General features: G+C 40.9%; 5 protein-coding genes across 5 annotated transcripts; 2 read left to right on the top strand and 3 right to left on the bottom strand.

Annotated features, from left to right (window-relative positions):
* Positions 1-1002: 1002 nt before the first annotated feature.
* Positions 1003-2078, bottom strand: LOC125195251. The gene is made up of 2 exons (XM_048093428.1): positions 1682-2078; positions 1003-1376 (listed from the first exon to the last, which is right to left on the bottom strand). Exons 1-2 carry the CDS (start codon positions 2076-2078, stop codon positions 1003-1005), a joined length of 771 nt encoding a protein of 256 aa, XP_047949385.1.
* A 1067-nt stretch (positions 2079-3145) lies between these two features.
* LOC125192652 (malonyl-coenzyme:anthocyanin 5-O-glucoside-6'''-O-malonyltransferase-like) lies at positions 3146-4657 on the bottom strand. Its single transcript, XM_048090274.1, has one exon. It carries the CDS (start codon positions 4578-4580, stop codon positions 3240-3242), a length of 1341 nt encoding a protein of 446 aa, XP_047946231.1. The 5' UTR covers positions 4581-4657; the 3' UTR covers positions 3146-3239.
* A 1210-nt stretch (positions 4658-5867) lies between these two features.
* On the top strand, positions 5868-8987 carry LOC125196794 (diacylglycerol kinase 5-like). Its single transcript, XM_048095420.1, has 13 exons — positions 5868-5942; positions 6274-6483; positions 6641-6763; positions 6876-7004; positions 7184-7269; positions 7341-7464; positions 7535-7583; positions 7661-7743; positions 7832-7899; positions 7985-8059; positions 8131-8218; positions 8298-8414; positions 8546-8987. The coding sequence occupies exons 2-13, from the start codon at positions 6274-6276 to the stop codon at positions 8879-8881; spliced, it is 1488 nt and encodes a 495-aa protein (XP_047951377.1). The 5' UTR covers positions 5868-5942; the 3' UTR covers positions 8882-8987.
* Positions 8988-8991: 4 nt separating this feature from the next.
* On the bottom strand, positions 8992-11561 carry LOC125196795 (protein THYLAKOID FORMATION1, chloroplastic-like). Its single transcript, XM_048095421.1, has 5 exons — positions 11320-11561; positions 10405-10672; positions 9903-10119; positions 9416-9531; positions 8992-9332 (listed from the first exon to the last, which is right to left on the bottom strand). The coding sequence occupies exons 1-5, from the start codon at positions 11501-11503 to the stop codon at positions 9266-9268; spliced, it is 852 nt and encodes a 283-aa protein (XP_047951378.1). The 5' UTR covers positions 11504-11561; the 3' UTR covers positions 8992-9265.
* Positions 11562-15348: 3787 nt separating this feature from the next.
* LOC125195250 lies at positions 15349-16653 on the top strand. The gene has a single exon (XM_048093427.1). It carries the CDS (start codon positions 15349-15351, stop codon positions 16651-16653), a length of 1305 nt encoding a protein of 434 aa, XP_047949384.1.
* The last annotated feature ends 897 nt before the right edge of the window (positions 16654-17550 follow it).

Below are 17550 nucleotides of genomic sequence, written 5' to 3'. Positions count from 1 at the left end.
TATTGCATGAAAACTACGACTAGACAATCACTAGATCTAAAGACTCGTAACTAATTTACCTAGACCAGGGAATTTAAAATGCAAGTGGGACCCAAAGCTGAAAAAGTAAATACGGACGAAAAGAAAAGCTGCAGAATAACTAACTAAAGCATCAACTGAAAAATGACTTCATCTTCTCCGATGGACTCGCAAGAACACTCGGTAAATTTAATTTGACGCGATTCGGAAACAAACAATCAGATTCAAAACATGCAGGTGACATACGAAAAGATAACAGAAAAATCTACGCCACTAGACGAAGCCTAACAGAAACAGAGCATAACCCTTGAAATTCATGCACAAATCTATCTCCCCTGCTCAGATCCAAAACTCGGATGCTAAATCCACTCCGGATCCAAGCATCCGACACAAAACTCCAACCAAAAACAGCTCCATAACAACAGATTTGGATTCTCCACAGATCAACAACAACAAATACAGATCAACCATCAAACTCCCAGATCAAACACTATGTCGACAGAGAAAATAGCTCAACATAAATCAACTCCAAAACAGAGGAAATGAAACCAACAGAAATGCATAGGAAATTAAGCAACATCAACAGCAGATTCGACTCCCGAAAGTGAAGTTCGAAACAAGAAACAACAAACTGAAATTAAAATGATTGTATCTTCGCCCTCACGCGGACGGTGTTACGTCGGAACTACTGAACTCAAAAACGACCCCCTTAACTACCCCGAATTCCCATTTCCAAGTGTGTGTGTGAGTGCTAAGAGTGAGCAAAAAACAAAAAAAACGTCCTTTTTTTCGTGCTGCATACTCCTCCATTTATAGGCGTTGAGGTGGGGCCCAGCGAGGTATAGATAGACCTTGTTGCCCTCAGCTATTAACTCCCTTCCTCTAGCCTTCTTTTCCTTCAGTTTTGATCAATTTCTGCTCTGTTCCTCGCTAGACTGTTTCCTCCAGTATCTCCTGGATCTAGCGCTTTATCACACACCTGGCTTAATCAAACATGTTAGACCCAGCAGAAATGTGATGCTTTTCACTATATAACCAATGCATGAAATTAGCCTTATCAGTGCCACACTCGTGCCGGGCAGCGTAGAATGGCCCATCGCGCTTGGAGCACACCAAAAGCTCGCTCAACATCTTTCCTAGCGGCCTCTTGTTTTCGCGCAAAATATTGTCTCTTCGCTCTAGCGGTTGGCGAAGTGTCTTGACGAATACGGGCCAACGAGGGTATATTCCATTTGCCAAATAGTATCCCCTGCGATACTGCGTGCCATTTGCTACAAAACTGATCTCTGGACCCTCTCCCCGGCACTCATCATTGAAGATAGGCGACGACTGCAGAACGTTGATGTCGTTGTTCGAACCTGCAACACCGAAATACGCATGCCAGATCCGCAAACGGTAGTCAGCAACGGCTTCGAGGATCATCGACGTATGTTTCTGCTTGAAACCGGTAGTGAACTGGCCTTTCCACGCCACCGGCAGTTTTTCCACTCCCAATGCATGCAATCAATGTTGCCCATCATGCCTGGGAAATTGTGCACCGCACCGTGCATATCTAGCAGTCTCTGGCACTCATCAGGGGTTGGCTTTCATAGGAACTCCGGACCAAAGACTTCCCGAATGCCCTTACAAAACTGCCGGAGCACAGTTAGACTAGTCGTCTCACCCATCTGTAGGTATTCGTCGAACATATCAGCCGGTCCGGCATAGGCAAGCTGCCTAATTGCAGAGGTGCATTTATGCAAAGTAGACAGCCCGATTCGGCCAGTGCAATCACTCCGGAGAGTGAAGCACTCGAACCGATCCGTCAATGTCGTCGCTATATGGGTAAAGAGCGGTCGCGACATTCTGAAACGCCGACGAAAAATCTCAGCCGGGTAACGAGGGTCAGCGCTAAAGTAGTCGGCCATAAGCCGCTCAGCCGCTCCGACATGGTCCCGTGGGATTGTCCGACGATGACGAATCTCATGAGGGATCGCCGCCGCCGCCGCCGCCTCCTCGTTGGCCTCCCTCTGCACCTCTTGAATTAAAGAATCCCATGCTTGATTCCACAAATCATCCATAATCGAAATGTTTTTAGAGATAGAAAATTTGGATAGAAAGTGAAGATGTGTGTGGAGAGAAGATGAAAATGGGAGGAATATTTATAAAAAAACCTTTATAAATTCGAAAAAAAAAAAATTTATTAAAACCGGCGACCGCCGCGCCGGCGTCGCCGCACAATAGATAGGCGCGGCGGCCGCCGCGCTTCTCTCTCCATCGCCCCGTCCTCGCCGCAAACGCGGCGAATTGCCGTCCGCCCCCGAAAATTCGTTCGCCCGCGGGGCGGACGCCCCCTCCCCTATAGACCGCCGCGGCTAAGCCGCAATGGGGGCGGCCGGCGCGCCGCCCCTATAGTGGATGCTCTTAGTACTACTCTTTTACTTAATATTGTGACTTGTCACTTCCGCTCATCCCACGTAAAAATCATATTTCATTTTTTTATCATAAATGGTAATTAGGTCTCATATTCCACTAACTCAATTCAATCATATTATTATATTATAAAATCAATATAAAAAAATAAATCTCATAAAAAAGTGAATATGTTCCCACACCAAATATGATTAATATTGTGGGACAGAGAGAGTATGATTATTAATCGTAGAGTGATTAAAAAGTACTCCATTGAATACATATTTATGCACTTATATCATAATAAAAGGTGAGGTGTGTTATATTGCTAACTTTTTAAGTTGCTAAGTCTGTTAACTCATCGATGCAGTGTATTAAAAATATCAACACGATGTTATTAAAATGTCAACATATAATATCAACACATTATATTAAAATGTCAATAGAATAATGTGTTGGCATTTTTAATACACCATGTAGATGAGTTAACAGAATAAACAACTTAAGAAAGTTAGTAATTAATCACTACTCTGATTATATTATACTCCCTCTGTTAAAATCCATACCGTCCACAATGGGACTCTTTTTATGGACGGAGGGGGTATAATTATACCTTTCAACAATAGTATTATTATTATTAGTGATATATAAAGTGTAACTCAATTCTTAATGATACAAAAATGATTGAAGTTTTAAATAATGAAAAAGAGAGGAAAAAAAGAGAAAAAAAAAAATATTAAGAAACTAAGCAAATCGATGTCCACATACTAAAATGATAAAATCACATGCAACGAGAAAGAAATGACATTGATCGAAAATTGAAAAAAATCCTATAAATTGTTGAGTGATTGCTGAAAAACGGCGGCAAATGCATCCAAGAATTGGCGAGGTCTGGACAATCCAATCTCCAATCCTCCTTGAAAATCCCTCGACTTACAAAGCGACATCGACGTGTCGCTGTCGATCGACGGCGACTCGAACTTGTTCGGCCGCCCCCACCCGTAGTCCACTTCATACAGATCGAACTTGGGCGACCCCGCCACCCCGAACAGCCTCTTCCCGATCAATTCCCCGAACTCCCTCGGCCACTCCTCCGCCCCCTCCAGAATCCCCTTCTCGTTGTACACCCTCCTCTCTATCGCTCCGGCGATGCTCTCCGCCGCCGCCGCCACCCCTCCCTCCCCCCTCAGCTCCCCGCTCCCCGCCTCCGCCTTCACGAACGCCAGGCAGTTCCCGAAGTACCCCGCCGGCAGCGCCGCCCGCAGCCTCCCCCGGCAGTCCGCCGCGAAGCAGAAATACTCCGCCTCGTCGGCCGGCGGCGGCGCCGCCTCCGCTGCCGCCAGGCAGCTCCACACGAAGGCGCAGGCGGCGACGAACGTCGTCGGCCGGATCTCCGGCCGACGGCCTTGCACGTGGATTTTCAGGCGGCGGATGTCGTCGGCGGTGAGGGTAAAGGTTGCCCGGTGTTTATTTAGAGGGAACGTGACCGGCGGCGACTCGACTGCGCGTGATTTTTTCATCAAATTCCAGTAGTGTGAATCGAGGCCGGCGGGATCGGCCACGGCGGATCTATCGAAGGACGGCAGCAGCGAGGTATTCTCGATTTGGGCGGAGTTTTTGGTGGCGGCGGCCCATGCTTTGATGAATTGGACGACGGAGCTGGCGTCGCCGATGGCGTGGTGGTTGGTGAAGCCTAGGCAAATGCCTTGATCGGGAAAAAGTGTGATTTGGAGAGCTAGAACGGAGAAAACGACGTCGTCGGAGGATTGCAGCGGCGGCGGGAGGTGGGGGACGCAGGCGTGGAAGTCGTCGGCGTTGCGGGGGTGGTTGGCGGTGAGGTGGGAGAAGTCGAGGTCGGATTCGGCGACGGTGAGGGAGACGGAGTCGCCGGGAGAGAAGCGGGCGAAGGGGGGATCGGAGTCGGAGGTGAGGGGGAGGGTGATTTTGCCGGTGAGAGGGGGGAAGTGGAATAGGGTTTGGGATAGGGAGTGTTTGATTTGGGGGAGAATGGATTGGAGGAAATGGGATTTGGAGCAAGGGTGGTTGAAGAAGAGGAGGCGGTGGACGGGGTGGAAGTAGAGCCAGGTGATGTCGAAGTGGAGGAGGGGGAGGGTTAGCTCCGGTGTGTGCGGCGGCGGCTGGATGGTGCAGCGCTCCAGCACGGTGGACATGGTGGTGGTGGGATGGCAGTGGGAGTTGAGGGGGTTATATATAATTCGATTTCGTTTAGTTAAGTTGAAATTTGCGATATTAATTTGGCAATATTCGATTAAGAAAGTAGTAATATTAGAAAGTGAGTGGGTTGGCGAATATTAAATTATGATTTACTACTATGTATACGTATCTTTGAAGTTCTCAAGGTATAAATTCTATTTTAATTTGGCTACTTGATAATTGATATAACATGGGATGCACTTAAAAAACTACTACTAGTATCACTTATATGAATATGAAATTTATGCATCGACCTGTCGCATCCACAGCTGTTGGCGGAATCTTGCTAGTGGATTTGGTATGGTGCTTTATTACTTAATCAATTGCAGTGACTTCATAATCCACCTAACCCCATTTTAATTTAATCATTATTAGTGGAAGAATTCATAGGAAACTTCTTAGGGTCGTGCAACCATATCTGAGAAATGATATTGCTGGACTCTTATCGAATTAAAAAAAGGATAAAAATCAAGTTATATGGTTAAAACTTGACCATCGCCAAAAACCACCACCGCATAACGCTATTGCCGATATGTGACAAATATTAATATAGACCGGAGTTTAAATCCTAAAGGGGTTGAATTCCTTTTTAATGCAGTAGAGGGGTTTATTTTTTTTAAATCATAAAGGGGTCGAAGTGAGTGAATCGTTGAGAGAGAGAGAGACGTTTTAGTGTTGGTGTTGAAAGAATTGTAGTGATTGAGAGAGAAATCGACGGGTTGTATTTCATTTTAATTTTTTATATTATTTATTTAATTTTAATTTTAAATGGATATTTGTTAAAATAATTAGAAGATTAGTTAGTGACTTAAAAATCAGAATTAAGAGTTTAATTTGGTCAAAATCGGGATTAAACTCGTTGACTGTTAGTTTTTAACGGAACTATTGACAGGAGGACCAAAATGATCAAATTTCCATATATACAGGACCAAAAAATCCAAAAGATAAAATTTATAACCAAAAAGGTAAAATGATCATATGTTCAGTACCAATTTTGGTCTTTACTTAATAAAAGTATTCACGCTGTCACCCATAATTTTTTTTTTTTTTATTCACCCTTACCTACACATCGGCTCTAAGACATTGAAAACAAAACAGTTAACTGAAATAACTACCACTCCAATTTTAGGCATTTTCCTTAATTTACAATCATGGTAACTATAATTCCTACGAATATAACTCAATCTTCATTGCACAAACAACCTACGACAAATCGAACAATCATTAATTTGCAAACTTTCTTGATTTGATGTCGAGCACGTCTCTTTCATGCTTGTTAGTTTTAAACAGATTCGATATAGTCCTCAGCAAAATTTCCAGTGAGATTCCTATTTTTGAATTGTTGTTTTGTTTTTTTAGAGAAAATGATTTTTTTCTGTATATATAAGAATATTTCATCATGGATCTGTTTATGAATTGTTGTTATATCTTTTATGATTAGTTATGGTTAGCATGTGATCTAAATAACTCTATCATCAGATATTTTCTTGATTTAAACACATGATCTTGGATCATAGAGCAAAATTTGAAGGGAATTAAACCATGCGTGACATTAATTCTTATGCTTTTATCTTTTCATATAAATCGTTTCGAGACGAACTACAAATTCTTGGTGAAATGAATAAAAGAGTATATAAACTTTGATTGCAGATGGAGGTAGGATTGGCATTACCGGACGAATTTGAGAACTTTATCGCAAAATTTTACATCCCTACCTACATCCTTGTTCCTGAGGGGAGGGCAGAGCGCTTGCCCGACGTGCCTGAAAGCCCCGTGTTAGTATTCATCAACTCCAAAAGTGGTGGTCAATTAGGTGCTCAACTTCTCCTCACATATCGCTCCCTACTCAATAAAAACCAGGTGAAACTATCATCCTTCAGAAAAACATTACATTTCCTAAATGATTATGTACATTAATATTTTGATCCATGCAATTTTGCATTGATGTTGTGAATATTAGATTAGAAGGTCCATATATTTGGTTCGTTACATGGTCTCATAATGCCAGCTTTTTTAGGTTTTTGAATTGGGAGAAGAAGCTCCTGATAAAGTGCTGCATAGGATTTTCCATAATCTCGAGAGGCTCAAGGAAAATGGTGATCAATTTGCTCCTAAACTTGAGAAGAAGTTGAGGATAATTGTAAGTAATAAGCTTTGTAAAAAATATGGTTTTTCCCCTTACCATTTCTAGTTGTAAAATTTGATGAAGCTGGGCTTATGTAGTGAAACATCTCATTGTTGATGATTCGCAGGTTGCCGGAGGAGATGGCACAGCCGCCTGGCTTTTCGGGGTGGTTTCCGATCTAAAACTGTCTCAGCCACCTCCCATCGCCACTGTACCTCTTGGAACCGGAAACAATCTTCCCTTCGCTTTCGGATGGGTGAGAATACACTGGTTATTTTTCCTATATGTCACGAAAATTTATTTCTAGAACTCAAATATTTAGAAAGCACACCCCTACCGAGATTTTCTTTTTTTTTTTGGTACGTCTGCCCTTGACAAGCATTTGCATATATGTATTCGTTTATTTTCTTTGAAGCTTAGAATTCCATTTTTCAGGGAAAGAGGAATCCCGAAACAGACCGTGATTCAGTACTCGCATACTTGGATCAAGTGGGGAAAGCAAGAGAGATGGCGATGGACAGGTGAGTATGAATTCAAACTCGGTTTTAACATCTCACGAAATTCTTGAAAATTCAGAAGGTCTGTTCTCCAGTTGGCACATAATGCTGCGGATGAAGACAAAACAAGAGCACGAATGCGAGCCCATCGCACCTCTTGAGCTGCCCCACTCCTTGCACGCAATCCAGCGCGTGCTCCCAACAGACGACCTCAATCTAGTAAGCCTCTTCGTTCATCAGAAAACTCGTCATAAACTGCAGCAGCACCTCATCATAGTATTTGTTTCAGGAAGGCGGCGACTCATTCCAAGGAGGGTTTTGGAACTATTTCAGCATGGGTTAGTGCTCTCATTTGTTTCAGTTTGCTTCCATAATATTAATACATAGTCTCACTCCATTTCATCTGTCTCTGTAGGAATGGATGCGCAAGTCTCTTATGCGTTTCACTCGGAGCGCAAACTCAACCCAGACAAGTTCAAGAACCAGCTGGTTAATCAGGTAATAGTGGTGATTCCATTTTTCGGAATAAACTTTGTTTTTTTGTCCAACACAAATAAGAGGGGTTGCTTTCTTTCTTGCATCTTAGAGCACATATGCAAAGCTCGGGTGCACGCAAGGGTGGTTTTGTGCTCCTCTAATTCACCCATCCTCGAGGTTCATTTCATCTCATGTTTCACTCCATCCTAATTGGGAGCTCGTACTGTGTCACGGTTTGCTAACCCAGGCACCTCTCGCGCAGGAATATTGGTCAGATCTGCAGAGCTAAGATCATGAGAAAGCACGGCGAGTGGATAGACCTCCCGATCCCTACAAGGTAATGATCGAACTCTCCCGTTCTTGCATGTTGTTGTTTTTGCATTGAGACGCCAACTGCTTGCTCTGCAGCATCCGTTCTATCGTGTGCCTTAATCTACCAAGCTTCTCTGGAGGACTAAACCCATGGGGGATTCCTAACCCAAGAAGGCGACGTGATGTGAGCATAGTCCTTCAATTTTTTCCTTGTTTGTTTACTTGAAAACGACTAGTTTTATCATCCTCAAACTAATGGACAGAGGGAGTTCACTTCGCCTTATGTGGACGACGGGTTACTCGAGATAGTAGGGTTCAAAGATGCTTGGCATGGGCTAGTTTTACTCGCCCCGAACGGACACGGGACACGCCTTGCACAGGTTACTTATCTTTTCCTTTTCTTTCCTGTGCAGTAGTCTTCAAACTATAACTAAACGTGCCCTATGCAACGACACCTAGAAGGATTGATGAAAGTTAAATTCACTAGCCTAATTCTTGTTATCTGCTGCAGACAAACCGTATAAGATTCGAGTTCCAAAGAGGAGAAGCTGAAGATACTTACATGAGGATTGATGGGGAGCCATGGAGACAACCTCTTCCTGTTGACGAAGACGACATAGTCGTAGTGGAGATCTCTCATCTTGGCCATGTCAAGATGCTTGCCACAAATGAATGTAAATCCAAAAGTATTCTTGATCCTTCATCCCTCCCTTCGTCTCCGATGGGACATGACGATGACAAGGACAGCGATAAGGAAGAGGAGGCCAATGGAGACGAGCTGAGGAAATTTGGGGCTGCAGACACCTTCAAAATTCCAGATGATGTTGACATATCTCATGTCAGTTAACTCTTTAGTGCATCGTTTTCTTCGAACATCATACCTGAACTCAACCTCCTACAACTGTCACAGTTACTGCCTGAAATACTCAAAGAGAGACAACACAACTTTACACAATGTAGAAAATCAGAATATATATAACCATCAAATTGGATGTTCATGATGCCTCAGTATACAAAATGCCTGTATTGATATGAAGTGTATCATAGAATTACATATCTAACTTAAACATCAAGCTGCCCCTCAATTTTTGGGATTAGTAGCAGCTGCCACTTACTGTGGTCTTTTTTTTTTCTTTTTCTTTTTCTTCAACAACTGCGTGAACGTTGAGGAATTGTGCCGTCTCTCATAATAATGGACTCTGATATGTGGTATGTACTTGGATTATGTCGATTATTTAGTGACGGCCTCATTTGCTTTCTGGGACGCAGCAGCCCTTTCTTCTGTTTTCTTTTTCTCTCTGAAATTGATGAATGGAAAGAAAGATCAGTAGGAGGTTCAGAGAGTATCAGAACTTCTTGGAGCAATACTTAACATCATTACCTTTCTGTATATTCCTTTAACAATTCTTTCGCTTGAACCAGCTTAGAAAGCAGATTACGGTAGACATCTAGGTCGCGATCAACACTTCTCTTGCTGACATTCAGTGCAGCACAAAGCTGTCAAGCCATCAGGGAGAAACAAACATGAAATGTCTATCAGATACTAAAGATCAGGTGAGAAGCAAACGAGAGACTCATTTTTTCCACAATTTTCATAAAACTGTATACTACACGATAGACATTCAATTCCAAAACAATGCAGACTGTGGCCTAGAGTCAGAAACTGCGATGTGTGCCCTCATCAGACCACCTTCTAAAAAATGATGATTCATTGGAAAAGTAGTTATTTGATTAACCTATTTGGTGCATATGAAAACTCATATATTTAAAAACCTGAACCCAATTAACAATTGAGCACTCAGCATTCCAGAGTTGAAAAACTCTACTTCACTATTAACATTTGGATGGATGGAGATAGGATTTTTTACCTTATCCAAAATGTTTGGTTCTGTGGAATTTGATAACTCAAGCAGACGGAAAAGGCCAACTGCAAAGAAACGACTGTAACTGAAACTCCCCTTGGTTCCCGCTCTTTCTGCAATGTCCTTTAAAATCCCTTCAATTTCTCCATCTCTTGATGCAAATTCTACTAAAGAACTGGGTGATTGAGTTTTGGCCCATTCTTCTACTTTCTGTGCATCAGCCCTGCAACATAAAAGTGTTAATATTGACACTTCGTGAAAAGCTCCGAGCATTTTCAGTTGCCACTGCTGTCAGAAAGAGGTTGGCCACCAAATGCAATATAATTCAGAGCAAAGCACTTCTTTTCTATAAACATACAAGGTACAAATAATAATCAAGAAGGAAACAAGTTTATGAATAAATTCAAATACCTTCAGATACTATGGGGAGTATTATTCAGTGATAGCAAACCTAGTATCATCAAAAATAAAATGGAGTAAGACAAATATAGAAAAATGTTAGATGTACCTAAATTGAGCAGGATCGTCATTTAAAGCCCTGATATAAGCCTCGAAAATGGCTTGCCGGTCCTCATCACTCGGGTAACCCTCCATTAGTCGATCGTACACGGTAACAAAACCCAGAGCAAACACGGGATCATACCGGAATGACTTCTTGTATTTCGTGAGATGCTGCTGCACAATAAGCTCTTGCAACACAGTGTTGTATATACTTGGAATTGGCCTCTTATACGCCTTCAAGAAATTCAATTTTGTCTGAGAAACAGTAGGCACATCTGGAGGCATTCAAACCCAAAAAATAACTTGAGAATCCAGTCTAACAAAAAGAGAATATTACTAGATTCAATACAAATATAATAGATTCATAAGTTCTCCTAAGGAAACAATTGTTCAGCATAGTATCATTCGTATGTTTTAGCACAATGTCATAAAATTTGCACAAATATATACCTTAAAAATGGGGTTTTTAGGAGAAACAACTTAATCAAAAGCCAGCTAGCCCTAGCTAACATTACATTCTAATTAGATCACATCACTATAATAATAAGTTCCATTCAATTTCAACCACATCCTAACATCATAATTACTCATATTCTTAGCACGATTTTATAAAACTTTCACAGAATGGACCTTGGATTGAACTTTTCAACATAAAAGAAGTCTGCTAAATTGAGCTAACATTAAAAAAAATTCACATTCTAACTAAATCATTCCAACAATACGTTCCATTCAAATTCCATTACATCTTAGAAATACATCATCCAGCCATTTCCATCAGAATGCATCCAATCCACACCACTAAAACAACTAATCAAATCCTCCAAACTCTTAAATCCCAAACGAACCACACTACCAAAATCGAAACGTGTTCTTCAGCAAAAATAAAACCGATTCAGAAGAGGAGAGAGAGTAGAAAACTCGCCTACTGAAGTGCACATGCAATGAACGACCATGCGAGAGGAGCTCGAAGCGCGAACACTGCACGCGTCATACGTCACCGCGCTACGGAGTTTGAAAGCATCAAAATTCGAATAACTCCGAGCTGAGGAGTTCAGATCCGGAGATTGAACTGCGGCAGTGAAGGAAATTGTAGTAACCGCCGCCATTGGAGAATCGAAATCAAATGTTTTGCGATTGAATCGAATTTCAGAAAAGAAGAATAGAAGCTAATATATGTGAGAGGAGTGGATAAAAGAGATTATCCGTTCAGTTTTTTTCCCAATTTTATATGCCAGCCAATGAATGTCTCACACGTCTATCATTCTTTTAGACCATCTATTTGTTTAAATAAAATGGAGTATTGCGTTTAAAAGTTCGCATAAAAGCTTATGGCTAGTTCGGTTTGTCTATTACATTTGTAAGTCGTTAATTGGTTTAGAGTAAAGCCCAAAATTGGTCCCCTAATGTATGATCATTTTATGATTTTGGTCCTAAATTTTATCTTTTGGAATTTTTAGTTTTGTACATTTCAAATCGAATCATAATTGGTCATTCGTTTACAATTCCGTTAATTTTATAACACTCAACGGGTTTAACCAAATTTTGACTAATTAAAGCTCTTAGTTATGATTTTTAAGTCATTAATTATATCATTAATTATTATTCTATTTATTATTCTACAACAATAGTACTCCTCTGTCCCATTAGAAATGAAACATTTTCCTTTTTAGTTTGTCCCATTAAAAATGAAACGTTTCTAAAAATGGAAACAATACTCTTTCTACTTTTTCTTCTCTCTTACTTTACTCACAAAACAACATTACCTAAAATCATGTGCCGAAAAGCAAATGTTGCATATTTAATGGGACGGAGGGAGTATATCATTAATTAGGTCACAAACGGACGGCGAGACGATTGAGTGGCTGCTGCAGCAGGCGGAGCGGTCGGTGATCGCCGCCACCGGCACCGGAACAATTCCGGCGAATTTCAACTCGCTGAATATATCGGTGAGAAGCTCCGGCTCGACGTTCTCGGCGCTGTCGCATTTGAGCTTGAGCAACGGCGCCTATTTTGGGAAGAATTTTGGGGATTCTTCGCAGAGGAGGATTTTCTTCCACGGAGGCGGATTGTCTTCGTCGGAGAATGCGGCGAACTATCTCAATAAGCAGGAATCGCGCGACGGAGAGGGGAGCGCGGGGCGGAAAAGGGCGTCATAGGAGGATCTGCGGTCGGCGGTGCAAAATCAAATGGGGAATTACATGATGCAGTCTAGCTCCGATTCCGTCGACTCCTCTCCCCGCTCCCGCCACACCGACTCCTGAGACACCGAGGCGCCGGCGCCGGCGCTGCCACCGCCGCCGCAGAAGCTCCGCCTCATGTGCAGCTACGGCGGCCACATAGTCCCCCGCCCCCACGACAAATCACTCTGCTACATCGGCGGAGACACTCGAATCATCGTACTCGATCTCCACACCACCCTCTCAGGCCTCCGCCACCGCATCTCCAAAACCCTCCTCAACAACCAATTGTTCTCGCTGAAATACCAGCTGCCTAGCTAGGATTTGGATTCGTTGATTTCAGTCACTACCGATGAGGATCTCGTGAAAGACGAAGTTCAGGTCCGTCACTGCTTTATCGCCGGCGATTGAAGTGAGGGGGAGGGAGATGGAGGGTTAAACGTCGCGGGAGGGAGAGGGTAGAGGGAGAAGACAATTCATTCTATGGTCAAAATTGGGTTAAACCAGTGACTGTTACTCCCTCCGTCCCGATTAAGAGTCACATTTTTCCATTTTGGTCCGTCCCCAATTAAGATTTACACTTCATTTTTACCATAAATAGTAAGTAGGTCACACATTCCACTAACTCAATTCACTCACATTTTATTATAAAACCAATATAAAAAAATAGGTCTCAAATTCCACTAACTTTTTCAACCAACTTTTCTTTACATTTCTTAAAACTCGTGCCCGGTCAAAGTGTGACTCTTAATCGGGGACGGAGGGAGTATAAAATTAACGGAATTGTAAAGGGATGACCAATTGTGATCCGATTTAAAATGTACAGAACCAAAAAATCTAAAAGATAAAGTTTAGGACCAAAATCGTAAAATGGTTATATATTCGGACCAGTTTTGGCCTTTACTCGTTGGTTTATTACACTGTAAATGAGATAGAGCAATCTAAAGTCATGTTACTCTCATGAGCACGACAGACATAGTCGCCACTACAGCGAAAGTTGGGCCGATAATGTCGGCCCAAATTAATTATAGCGTTTTTTAATTATTTTTTACCGAGAGAAGACGAGTTGGAGAAAGAAAAATCTACAAAGGAGTGGAGACTGAGAGGAAAATGGGCCAAAGGGAAGTGAGTCTAAAATTACAACTTTGCACATTGGAGGTAAGAGTTCGATTTCTCATTTTTTGTGATTATAATTTAAGCCTTGGGGAATATATTAGTATTTATTCTTCTATTTTTAAAGTAATACGTAATACTGTATTCCCTCCGTTCCATAGTAATAGAGTCATTTTGTCATTTTTGTACGTTCCATAGTAATAGAGTCATTTTTCCTTTTAGTAAAAGTCAACACATTTTTCCACACCTATTTTACTGTCTCTTACTTCTTTCTCTCTTCATCTCTCTGCCTTTTTCATTTTTTACTTTATTTTCCCTTTTTTTAACTCACTTAACACACTTTTTCTTAATCTTCGTGCCGAAAAGAAATGTCTCCATTACTATAGAACGGAGGGAGTATATTGTAGAGAGTATTAAGTACAGTAATATACTGTATTAATCCAGTTAAAATAAATTAAAACTAAATGTAATAATGACTCGTACTCAAAGTCATGTAATGATAAAAGTATGGAGTATATATTTTATGGATTATGGGTAGTGATATGCAAATTCATATATTGTACAAATTTCAAATTAACTTTGTAATACAGTGTCAACATAACGGCAACATAATGTCAACGTAGTGTAAAATTTCAAGATTTTGATGTCAACACAATATCAACACAGTGTCAATAGGTGTCAACCGTTGACATTGTGTTAATTTTTTTATTACTATTATTTTATATCATAATTTAGAATTTATATAATATTTAGAATTTGCATTTGATTACATTCATATCCTTTTACATTATATACCAGTGAATTTTTCATTGCAACGAGGGAGAATTTAATAAATAGTTTTCTCACTGTAACATTGTTTGTGACTTAGATATGAGATAGTATTGGTTTTGCACGTAAAAGAAGCTTTTATTGTTTGTATATAGATATACAAAAATGACGTGTCTAATTTATTGATAAATAGGTTTTCTGCAATTCGAAAATGTCCAAGAATAATGCAAAAATCCCTTCAATATCATTATGCCATATGCCAACGCACTAGCAATTAGTATAGTAAAATCAGAGACCTAAATTGTACAGGTTACTATTTAAATAGGTTTATGTATTGTTTTCATTTTGTTTTATAATTATGTATCTTTATTTAAATTATTAATTTTTATTTTATCCATAAATCTTAATTCTAATACTTAGATAAAATATAAAAATAATAATAAATGTGAATAGGTTAAATGATTTAAGATTTAAGAATTCTTAATGTCTTATGTACTGGACTACTGGTACGTGCATGCTCATGGAGAAATAGAGAAATTCAATAAAATCCTTGACCAACTCTTACAAATAATTTGTAGTTTGGACATTTAAACTTGGCAAAAATATCAACACCTAATAAATCTGAATAAAATTTGAACCCAAAATTAACCTTTAATCAAATCGGAGCGTCTGATGTAGCCGTTTACCATCCCACGGCCACGATGGAGCGGACTAATCAATAACGTTTATTTCAAACCCCAACGGTCGAAAATCCCACAATAAACATAACAAAATTTTCCCCCAATTTCTAATCATCGATTCATCTCAAGAGATAAAACCCCCCCAAAAAATCAAGATTCTCATCCCAATTTCATCTCTGATCAATTAGAAGCCTATTTGAGAAAGAAAGCAAAATGAGCGTGGCGCAGCTCCCAGACGCCATGGATTCTTCCGAAGATGTGCAGATATGGAACAACGCCACCTTCGACAACTGTGAGATTTCCGAAGATTTGGCAGCGAGCAAGCAGTCTTGGGGCTCTCTGGAATCGATTTTCGGAAATCCTAAATCGTCTTTCGATTCTGTTTCAGGTAAAGAAAATCAGGGTTTCACTTCGGAGAATCATAATCAAATTCCCTCTGCTTCCCCTTTTCCCACAACGACGCCGTTTAAGCAGCTCAACGCTGTCGAATCGGTTCAAAAATCGAAAGTTAGAGGTTTCGAGAAAAATCGAGTCTTCAAGATCGACGAGGAGATTGAAGAAATCGAAACACAAATCGCGCGATTGAATTCAAGATTGGAGGTTTTGAAGGTGGAGAAGGCGAGTGTCAGTGCTGTGGAGAAGAAAGGGCGAGTCATCGCGGCAAAGTTCATGGAGCATAAACCGAGTGTCAAGAATGATGAGATTTCGAATTTAAACGCAAGAACAAAGCCTAACAGACGAGGGATTAGTTTAGGTCCAGCAGAAATCCTCTCCGCAGGGCGTAGAGGGATGAGTTTGGGGCCTTCGGAGATTTTCGGGGCGGCGAAGTCGAGGCAGATGATGATCAACAACACCCCTCTGCAGAGTAGGAGGCAATCTTGCATGTTGAAGTTGCAGGGGATTGATGAGGAGAAGGTGAAGAGCTGCAGTTTGAGCCCGAAATCGAGGAGAGTTGCTGCAAAATCAAGGCAAGCTGTGACCACCATTGGATCAAGAAAGACTGTCAAGAAAGAAGATGCTGTTTTGAGCTCGGTTCAGCCCAAGAAGCTGTTTAGAGATGGCGAGAAATCCGCCCCAAACAAGAAGGCGGTCAGGCCGGGGAGGGTGGTGGCGAGTAGGTATAATCAGGCTTCAGCGGTGAGGAAGAGATCTCTGCCGGAGAATGATGGTGATGCAGGGAAAAGGGTTGAGAAGAAACGGTCTTTATCCATTGGGAAGATGAGGGCTAATGAGGGCGAGGGGCGGGTGAAGAAGAGGTGGGAGATTCCGAGTGAGATTGTAGTTCACAGCAGCAGTGTGGAGGGAGAGAAGTCACCAGAGCCAGAGTGTGCTGTGGTAGCGCCTTGCTTGCTTCCGAGGCTTAGGATTGCCCGTTGCAACGAGAGCCCACGTGGCTCGGGGCCTGCGAAGAAGGTTGCGGAGCTGGTTGGGAGGAAGTCATATTTTGCTAGTGATGATGGTGTGTGTCAAGCTCTTAGTTATTGTGAAGAGGAAGAAGAAGATGATGATGATGAATGAAGAGTGTTGAGTTTTGGTTGGATTGTGTTTTTTGCATTGTTATGGTAAATAGAGAATAAGGAGTAAAGCATACCTGTGCCTTTTATATTGACTAGAGTGGTGCATGTTCTTGTATGTGGCTTCATCTGTGCACGTCATGTTTGTATTAATGACGGCTTTTCTATCATTTGAGTATTGAGATTACAATGTTGTTATATTTGAATGAAAGCATATACTACTTACTACTTTTTTAAAAAAATTAGGAAAAATATGTCCTTCGTAAACAACAATTCTAGTTGAAAGTTTATACGAAAATCAAACCTTTTAGTAAATTTATTCAAATGTATTTTAATTACACGAAATCATTCAAATGAATCAATTCTCAACCCTTGTTTTTCGAAATTGTTATAGTGGTATTATTCAAGACTTTAGAGCATAAAATATACATAAAACTGTAAAATTGGAGTTCTAATGTACAAATGCCAATCCATCAAAATATATAGATGCAGTCAAAAAATGAATTGAGGTCGAGTAACTAACGGTGTTGGCCCGGAAGCCGACGACAGTAAATAGTTTTATTTAATTCAAATTTAGTTTATACCAAATTTTTTATACATACCAATATTTTATACTATTAACTTTCCACCACTTTATTGCCCCCTACCTTGAAAGAAGAAATGTTGCTAGTGAAAAAATAAACACATTACGGCGTAGTACTACAAGCAATACATATGGTGAACTTGAGTTTTATTAAATAGAACTGGCTCATATTAACAGGAAGTTAGCATGTATAAATTGGGCTGTGACTCTCAAGAAAATCAATTGAATTAACCAACATATATGTCTACGAGTGAACCCTCACTGAACAAATTGCACCAAAATAAATAGGAAAACATATAGGTGCAACGTCAAGAATAA

This window comes from Salvia hispanica, chromosome 6 (assembly GCF_023119035.1).
Source record: "Salvia hispanica cultivar TCC Black 2014 chromosome 6, UniMelb_Shisp_WGS_1.0, whole genome shotgun sequence".
Classification (NCBI taxonomy): Eukaryota; Viridiplantae; Streptophyta; class Magnoliopsida; order Lamiales; family Lamiaceae; genus Salvia; species Salvia hispanica.
This window is presented reverse-complemented; position numbering and strand designations above follow the sequence as displayed.

Coding starts and splice junctions, on each gene's coding strand:
- LOC125195251 (XM_048093428.1), bottom strand. CDS start 2,078: ATGGATGATTTGTGGAATCAAGCATGGGATTCTTTAATTCAAGAGGTG. Junction 1,377..1,681: donor CGACGAATACCTACAGATGG/GTGAGACGACTA, acceptor TCGGTGTTGCAG/GTTCGAACAACGACATCAAC.
- LOC125192652 (XM_048090274.1), bottom strand. CDS start 4,580: ATGTCCACCGTGCTGGAGCGCTGCACCATCCAGCCGCCGCCGCACACA.
- LOC125196794 (XM_048095420.1), top strand. CDS start 6,274: ATGGAGGTAGGATTGGCATTACCGGACGAATTTGAGAACTTTATCGCA. Junction 7,744..7,831: donor AGAACCAGCTGGTTAATCAG/GTAATAGTGGTG, acceptor CTTGCATCTTAG/AGCACATATGCAAAGCTCGG. Junction 7,900..7,984: donor CTAATTCACCCATCCTCGAG/GTTCATTTCATC, acceptor CCTCTCGCGCAG/GAATATTGGTCAGATCTGCA.
- LOC125196795 (XM_048095421.1), bottom strand. CDS start 11,503: ATGGCGGCGGTTACTACAATTTCCTTCACTGCCGCAGTTCAATCTCCG. Junction 9,532..9,902: donor AACCAAACATTTTGGATAAG/GTAAAAAATCCT, acceptor ATGGCTTGACAG/CTTTGTGCTGCACTGAATGT. Junction 9,333..9,415: donor TTAAAGGAATATACAGAAAG/GTAATGATGTTA, acceptor CATCAATTTCAG/AGAGAAAAAGAAAACAGAAG.
- LOC125195250 (XM_048093427.1), top strand. CDS start 15,349: ATGAGCGTGGCGCAGCTCCCAGACGCCATGGATTCTTCCGAAGATGTG.